The sequence below is a fragment of the Nelumbo lutea genome, chromosome 3 (genome assembly GCF_056320005.1).
Source record: "Nelumbo lutea isolate HS-2025 chromosome 3, American lotus-T2T, whole genome shotgun sequence".
NCBI classification, from domain to species: Eukaryota; Viridiplantae; Streptophyta; class Magnoliopsida; order Proteales; family Nelumbonaceae; genus Nelumbo; species Nelumbo lutea.
Window position 1 is genome coordinate 85,082,782 of NC_142686.1, and position 8,859 is coordinate 85,091,640.

Sequence of the window (8,859 nt, forward strand, 5' to 3'; positions counted from 1 at the left end):
ATGGTAAGACTTAAAGCCGACATAGGGACTAATATAAATGTTCCCCCATGAATAATATAAGTGCTATGAGATAGAGAATATCATAAGATGGCATCTATAAAGTCTTTCCGTCATTAGCATGAAAACGGACTGAATTGATGGGTGAAGATGCACCATAAAATTGGGCTATCCATTTCAGTGAGACAATCAATTGGATTGCTTCATCAAATGATAGGAGCATCATAGATTAGTAGTGGAGCCTATCTTAAAATGGAAGATTCTCTTACAGTACCTTAGGGCTCCCGATTTGATAGGTCAATACTTACCAATTAGAAAGGTTTAACCTAAAATGGCAATGAACCTTGTCCAATGGATGTCAAAGGAAAAACTCATGAGATATGGATGGATTCATGATCTTTCATAGAAAGTGGTGGTGTTATGCAGCTGAAACAGTTAACCCTATGCACGTATGTGATTTTCCACATTTCCAAAGACATGAGCAATGTCTCCATCCCTGAGACAGAGGGAAAACTCAAAGATGAACAAATGGAAATGGAATGTAGAGAAAAGTCTTTTCTGCAGTATGTAATATGAAACAATAATAAGGTCGTAGACTAATTACTCATGCAATTTGTCAAAAATGGCACACAGACCATTCGCTAAACTGTTAGACGACAACAAACTTAAGGGACTTAACTATGTCGACTAGATACGCACCTTAACCTAGTGCTCACGTCTGAGAAATTGGACAAAGTTTTTAATAACCCAGCAACGAAATGCCCCCCTAAAAGAGTCTTTGAGGTAAGAAGAAAAGAATATCAGGAATGGGAAGAGAACTCTCTTGCCCGGTATTACATCATCGCCTCACTAGACAACTCTATCCAAAGACAATTCAATAAAATAAATATCTACAAAGATATTTTAGATAGTTTAAAGACCATGTATGAGGAGAATAATCGTTCTGCACAGCAAAAGGTCCTCAAATTGTTGATGACCACCAAGATGATCGAGAACCAACCAATTCATGACCATGTCATGAAAATGCTAGGTTTTATAAATGAACTGGAGGCTCTTGGCTCCCAACTTGATGATGACACAAAAACGGATGTCATGTTAAACTCTCTGTCCACATATTTCAGTCAATTTGTCCTTAATTACAATATGAACAAGCTAAAGGCTATCTTGCAAAAGCTCGACAATATGTTGCAAAGAACCGATGAACTGGTTAGAAAGGATAAACCATTACACATGCTTGTTGAAAGAGGCTAAACTAGCAAGAAGAAACAAAGGGGCAAGAAGAGGTCTCAGAGAAAGGGCAACAAGCAAAAGAAGCAAAAAGAAAGACTAGTCATCAAATGAATGTCACTTTTGTAAGTAGAGCAGGCACTAGAAGAGGAATTGTCCTCAATATCTGGAAACCCTCAGGAAGAAGAAAGAAAGTAATTTTGAAACTCGGGTCATAGAGACTAATATGTTGGTCACTTCTGACTCTTGGCATATTGACTTTGGGGATTTTACTCATGCATGTAACACATTGTAGGGGTTTAAGGAAAGTAGAAGGTTGAATGATGACAAGGTCATGCTCTACTTTGGAACATTTGGAGATGTTGCAGTTGCTATCATTGATTAAGTAGATTTAGTTTTTAGAGAACGGACTGTTACTTTAAAAAATTGTCTTTATGTTTCGTTACTTAGAAGAAGTTTGATTTTGGTTTCTAAGTTGTATAAGGATGGTTATTCTATTTTATTTAGTAATAAGATTATAGTTAAATTGAATAGTAGACTCCTTGCTTATGGAGAACTTAAGAATGATCTTTACATACTCCACCCTTCTTTCGAAACAAATGTGATGGAGCAACTTCGAAACACATGCACATGAAAAAAACATGAGAAATGACTAATCCCACATACATGTCTATGGTATTATTGACTTGACCACCTAAACATAGAACGAATCACAAGATTAGTAAACGATGGTCCTTTGGATTTTATCACAGTAGAAGGTCTACTAACTTGTGAACCTTGCCTTCAAGACAAGATGGAAAAGAGACAATTTACAAGTAAGCCTGAAAGAAGTACAAACACACTTGACCTTATACATACAAATATATTTGGTCATATGAATGTTAGGACATGGAACTAATGCTCTTACTTTATAACTTTCACCAATGATTATTCTCGGTATGGTTATGTGTATTTAATGAGACATAAGTCCAAATCCTTTGAAAATTTTAAAGATTTCAGACATGAAGTTGAGAAACAGTTTTGGAGACAAATTAAAACCCTTTTATCATATCAAGGAGGTTAATATATTTCCGGAGAATTCAATGACTACATAAAGGACAACGGAATTGTACTACAACTATCTCGTCTAATCACACCAAAATTAAATGGTGTATCAAATAGAAGAAATCGGACTTTATTAGATATGGTCTGGTTACCCCTCGTTCACTTAGAGTTACCCATATCCTTTTGGAGATACGCATTAGAGACTACCATTTACGTATTGAATCGAGTTCCAACCAATTAGTTCCTAAGACCATATGTGATTTGGACTGTCAAGAAACCAAGTGTTAGACACTTGAAAATATGGGGTTGTCCAATGTTAGATAGTTTTTGTATGCCCTTAGCTTCAATCAGAATGATGTATATTATGAGTTTATTGTAAATGAATAAAGTACATATTTGATTCATGTTCTTGTGGTGTGTTTCTGTGTAATACCCTTAAACTGGACACTTAATGAGACTCATGTTAGTTTAGAATGTTCACAGCCAGTGGGTCAGTCTGGGGAGACCTATCCTCATAAGGCTGACACTAATGTGCCACCAAGTCGGTTAAGGTGGCCTGTCTCAGCCGCCAAGGTGAGACCCTAGGCACATGCAGTGTAGGATTAATTGAATCTTTGAATCGGACCAAATTTCCAGTATTGCCCTGGACCTTAGAGATTAATGGGCAAAACTGGAAAGTTACACCCGACCCCTAGACTCGATTATGATACTACACTAGGTGTCAGATTGGGCTATCTTTGATGTACCAATCAATGAGATCCTTAGCAGGGGTCAAAACTTGGGTATGTTGGGACAGTTTGAGAATTCATTTGAGTGGGTGATCATAGTGATAGGATCAGCCCCTTTGTCGGACAAAGGTAATGATCGAGGATGCACTCTCACTAATAGAAACCAAGACTGTCGGCAGCCGATTTCAATCATTGATATTTGTTTTGCAAAATATATTTTATATGAGATATAAAAGTATATATATTATGGTTTCCAAAATGTTTGCAAAAGGTTCTAATTCCCGGGATCCATATAAGCAGAGAGTGCAACACTGTTCCTTGCAGCCGAGGGAAAGGTCCTCTCTTGTCGGGCAGTGTTTGATCATTATGGGCTAAGAGGTTAAGTGTAAGACCATTGAGGGTAATACCTGATGGGCTAATCTCGCATCTGCCCACAGTCCCTGGGTGTTACAAGGTGGCTTTGCCCAGGGACCACTTAGGCTAAGTGTTGGGCCCATAGAGCCAATGTGATGTGCTTCTGGGGGTGCACTGTCCATAACAGTGTATTCAGCCAGGCGTTGTAACAAAGATTGGGCCGAACCCATGTGGTTGATGTGTAGATCAATGTTTGGGTCCCACGCCATACAAAGAAACCCAATTGGAAAGCAGTTAGGAAGGCTACATGAGCACATAACCTTAATGGGCCTAAAGCCCATTTCAAACTGGGCTAATTTAAGGGGTTAAATAAGGGACGAATTCTGGGAATGGATTAGCAGTTAGGATAGGGTCTTAACCCTATCCACTCAGAGAATCCAGATCTGAATGTGATTCAGATATAGAAACCTCCTAATGAGATTAGGAGAAGGCTGATCTAATCTGCAGATAAGATAAGGGTTTACCCTTATCACATAAAGGGATGTCTAATCCAAATATGATTTGGATAAGCAATTTCTAATGGGATTAGTAGCTGATCCCTTTAGGGTTACAAAAGAAGGAGGGGGCGGCAGCCTTTAGAAGACAGATATTCACATCCTCTTCAGAGTTGAAATCATAGAAGGAAGAATTAAGCAACCCTGCAAAATTCTTCCTTGCCGCCTCCTTCCTATTGCCGCCTCACCTGCCAGTTCGATCTCTAGTTTAGTGGGAGAAATCATGATTCGATCTTGACATTAGTTCCTTGTGAAGGGACTGATAGGAAGTTGTGCTCATGTGTCATCCTACTATTTCTTGCGAAGGATTAGGTTCTTAGAAAAGAACACTGTTGATTCTGCTCCATCCTACACTGTGTCATCTTCAGTGGGAGCAGTCTTTGGATCCTTTCGTATCAGGTATAATCCTCTTCTACTGCTTTTATTCAGATCTGGTCTAGTTTATGGTTCAAGATTGATCATTGAAAATATGATTTTCTAAAATAGGGAATGTGATTCCCAGTTGAAGGGAGAGAATTTTTTTTTTTTAAATTCGTCCACCTTATTCCACAAGTTATGGGCGTCCATACGATGGATCTCTCATCCCCTCATCCAACACATGTCAAAAAGACAAGTGTAGACAAATTAGAATCCAAAACCAACTGTTACCTATTTGTAGGCTACCCCAAAGACTGTATTGGGTATCTCTTCTATGATCCACGAAAACAAAAGATTTTTGTTAGTCGGAATGCCCATTTCTTAGAAGAGGACTACACTTTGAACAATCTTCATCAATAAATTATTCTTGATGATGAGGGTTCAGGGTAATGGAAGATAGTCCACAAGTTTCAAATACAAATACCTAGCTTAGAAGATCTATTCGGGTATCTAAACCTCCTGTACATTTTGGCTATGATCAAGAAAGTTATTTAGGCTATATTTGGTTTGAAGGAAAAGTTAGGGAAACTTATACAAAGTTTGTATAGGTCTCCCTACCTTTCCCTACTTTTTCTTTCAAACCAAACACAGGGTTAGTGAAAGTCATGGACAGCGAGAAAGATCCTGTGACTTATATGGAAGTTATGTTAGACATAGACTCTCTAAAGCGGGTAGATGTCATGTAAATCGAGATTAACTTAATGAAAACCAACGGAGTCTAGACTCTCATAAACCCACTCCCTTAGGGGTATAACTTGGGCAGGCCCAACCCAAACTGAAATTGGCCCAGACCGAAAATTTGCACGAGTTGGGCTTCTTGGATTTTCAATCCTCGGACTGGGCTTGGGCTCAAAAAATCAGGCTTTTTTATTTTTCGGGTTGAACCCGACCCTGTCGAACCCAATCCAAGGGCATCAAATTACAGAAACAGATTCTATTTAATCAATATATATTGTATCTGCACTTTAGAGTCTCAACGCAAAGACCTAAAAAAGTAGAACAGCCGATGGAATTATGTTAATGGATTGATGGAGTAGTCTATGTTAATGGAACAACAACGTGGAAATGCATTTCTCTTAAAATGACTAAAATATTTTCGTAGTGCTTTCTCCATCCATGTTTCCAACTTCCAAGCAGCTGGAGGATACGATCATATATGGATTAAGAAAACAACCAAGAATTAATTTAATGGATTGATGGAGTAGTTTCAGTAGCCTCAATATTAAAATCAAACACCATTGTATGAGTCGTAGTTATATATAAAAGTGCCACTTTTCTGATTTTTTAACTATGAACAAACTGAAATAGGAACCTCTTGAGGTGTTAATGAGTCTAAACATACAAAAGCTCCGTGTCAGTAGTTAAAATGGTTTAGGCAAATAGACTATAAATGGCCAATCAACGCAGTGGTCCATCCTTTTCATTTAGGTAGCAAGGTTCGAAGTATCCATACTCACAATACACAAATTAAAACTCCCTAACTTTCAGTATTTTTCATTTTGCTGACGCTTGACATCGATATGATACATATGATATATGATACAATGTGATATGTAATGATATTTTAAATTTTGGTAAAATACCTAATAAGTTTTGGGCTAATGATGGTTAAACCCAGGGTCAGAATTTTTAGTCTTAAAGTACAGTTGGGGTGGGTGCCAGCTCGGAATTGATGCCAATTAATGAATGAGCATTGGTGTATAGAATAGGGGTTTTTGACATTTTGAATGTTTATAGCTCTGCAGTGGAAATCAGAAATCTGCATTGGCCCTGTTCGTACTTCTCTGATAAGTTTTTGACCATATGGACAAATGATGTGACCAATCTAAAACACGCATCCACTAAATTCTTCGATCAATTCGATACCCATTTTGTATTGGATTTTTCTTCGAATGGTATTAGCTTGCTGCTCATTTTTCCAATCTTTTTGATTAATTAAAAGACACTTGAAAAGAACTTATTTTAGACATGTGGAGAAGGGGTATGATGTTGAAATTTGCCTAAGGGGATGAATGAGTAAACATGTTTGGAAGATACCAATCTAGTTAAACTCAAGGACTACAAAGCCTTTGGCTACATTTGGTTTGATAGAAACAGATAAACAAAATGTTGAGGCAAAGTTATTAACAAATTTTATAAAATTCCTTATTTCCATCAACGAAACACAACCTTAGGGATGATAGCTACTTATTGCCTAGCTAATTTCATCTTCATGCGGTTCTGATGATCAATTCATGCTTACATTTAGGTTATGTTTGGTTTGAAGGAAAAAGTAGGGAAAGGAAGGGAAAGAAAGACAAGTCTTGTATAGATTTCCTTATCTTTCTCTTCCTTGCCCTACATTTTCCTTCAAACCAAGCATAACCTTAATGATCACATTTGTGTCTAGCTGCATGTGAGGGAGTGATGGAGATATATTTGGCATCTTGGGTTTGAGACAAACATATTTGAATTTTTTTTTTTATGCTGTCTTATTTTTTGTATTCCTTGACTAAATACAACTGACACTTCACATGACCAACTCTAGCTATCAGCTCATAAATGTGGACTACAACCAGCTGTGTATGGCCTTTAGCAAAGTGATCCTTGCTACACAAGAATCACTCACATGGCAATTCAGGTGGTGGCATGGAATGGGCCCTACGCGTTCGTAAACTTGGCCCTTTTGTTTGGAACTTCAATAGGTAGAGTTGCTTTTAGTTCGATGTGAGTGATTTTATTTTCTAAAACAAAAACAATTGCCACATCAACAAAATTTAACAAATTCTCAATCCAGTTAGACCTAAATTATCTCAAAACAAGCATTTATCTGTAACAACTTTATATAAATTGTCTAAAATTGTCATTTAATAGGAAATATCTAAGAGATTTCCATACACATGCTGCAATAATGCTTTGTGGAGCAGTATGTAAATGGATAAAATAGGAGATCAATGATCCTAGGGTTTAGTTTGAAAGGAGTATAAATACAAATATGTACTATGCAAATACATAGAAAATAATACAAAATACAAGGTTTTGTACTCTACAAATTTATATTTGTATGTATTTGCACTGTACATATTTGTATTTTTACTCTTTTCAAATTGAGCCTTTTTGCACTCTACATATTTGCATTTGTATTCCTTCCAAACTGAACCTAAATAACCAATTTTATTACCTTTCTATCCAACAAAATGATCCCCAAATTTCTGTTCAGTCATTGTCAAAATTTTCATTCTTTTATCATCCAACGTGTGTTGCTTTATGTAGTGCAGTAGTGGAAGGGCACATGCAAATAAAAATAAATAAAAGGATAAAAAGATGAAAAGATAGTTAGGGTCCATTTGGTTTATAATTGGAATCGGAATTAGAATCGAAATCCTTTGGAATTGGAATTGGATTGATCTATTTCCATAATCTTTTTAATTCAGACAGGAATTGAAATTGAATCAGAAAAAATGAGATTTCATTCTCCAAAGAGAGGCAAGGAATGGCCATTCTCTCAAATGGGAGAATATCATTCTAACAGGAATGGGAATGAGATTCTGTTTCCACCCAATCAAATTGTTAGAATTAGAATAACCCATTCCAAATCCGATTCTAAACCCCTATTCCTGCAAACCAAACGGGACCTTAAATTATCAAATAAACTAAAGTAAAAAAAAACTTAAAATATATATTTGACTATCCTTCGAAAGCATTAAAATTATATGATGCTATAAAATATTTTCCTTTAACTTTTAAGGCTTAGACGTGAAGCCATAACAAACATTGACATATTATACATAAAGATGTGCCACGTGGATAGTTTGGCACCACAAGTAAATACCTCTCCATTTAAAAGTCCCCAAGGTGCTCCACTTGCACATACACGTAATATACTCTACACCCATCTCTCTCTCTCTCCTCATTTAGTTCTACCATCTGTTAGTCTCCAATGGTAGGTGGCTTTGGTGAATTTGTCACGTTTTCTCTACATTTAGAAGTTAGTTTGTTGGTTTCTTTTTACATGAAAGATAAAAAAAAAAAAAAATCCTCTTTTTCTTTATTTTTAGACATGTTTTTATTTTGATCTACAAGACTACAACTTCTTTCTTTTTTATTTATAATGCCAATTTATAAACTTTATATCTGCATTTATATATTTGATAATAACTTACTGCATTAATATGCTATCTTCATTGGTTCTCATCTTATTATATCTTTTTTTTTCTTTTTCTAAAGTTAATTGAATAAATCCATTAGGTCCAACTACATTAATTAAAAACAGTTTCAGGATAGCAAATGGGTGTACTGAAGAAACAGAATCAAGGATTTTCGTACATCAGAACAGTTAATTAGAACTAAAGGTGATTATCATCAATCATCATCCAAGCCTTATCTCAATTATATGGGGTTGGCCACATGAATATATTTTTCCATTCTATTCTGTGTTTGGTGCTATGTCTATTGTAAGAAATTATAATTCAATATCATTTAATTAATATTATTGTTATCTTAAGGATTGATAAAATAGATTTGAACCATCCAAACATCTTTCTCTAGCAAATCAATTT

At 36.0% G+C, this 8,859-nt stretch overlaps 1 protein-coding gene across 1 annotated transcript; it reads left to right on the top strand.

Annotated features, from left to right (window-relative positions):
• Positions 1–918: 918 nt before the first annotated feature.
• On the top strand, positions 919–1,609 carry LOC148866168 (uncharacterized). Its single transcript, XM_088976412.1, has 2 exons — positions 919–1,203; positions 1,520–1,609. The coding sequence occupies exons 1-2, from the start codon at positions 919–921 to the stop codon at positions 1,607–1,609; spliced, it is 375 nt and encodes a 124-aa protein (XP_088832538.1).
• Positions 1,610–8,859: the final 7,250 nt, after the last annotated feature.

Coding starts and splice junctions, on each gene's coding strand:
- LOC148866168 (XM_088976412.1), top strand. CDS start 919: ATGTATGAGGAGAATAATCGTTCTGCACAGCAAAAGGTCCTCAAATTG. Junction 1,204..1,519: donor TGCAAAGAACCGATGAACTG/GTTAGAAAGGAT, acceptor AACACATTGTAG/GGGTTTAAGGAAAGTAGAAG.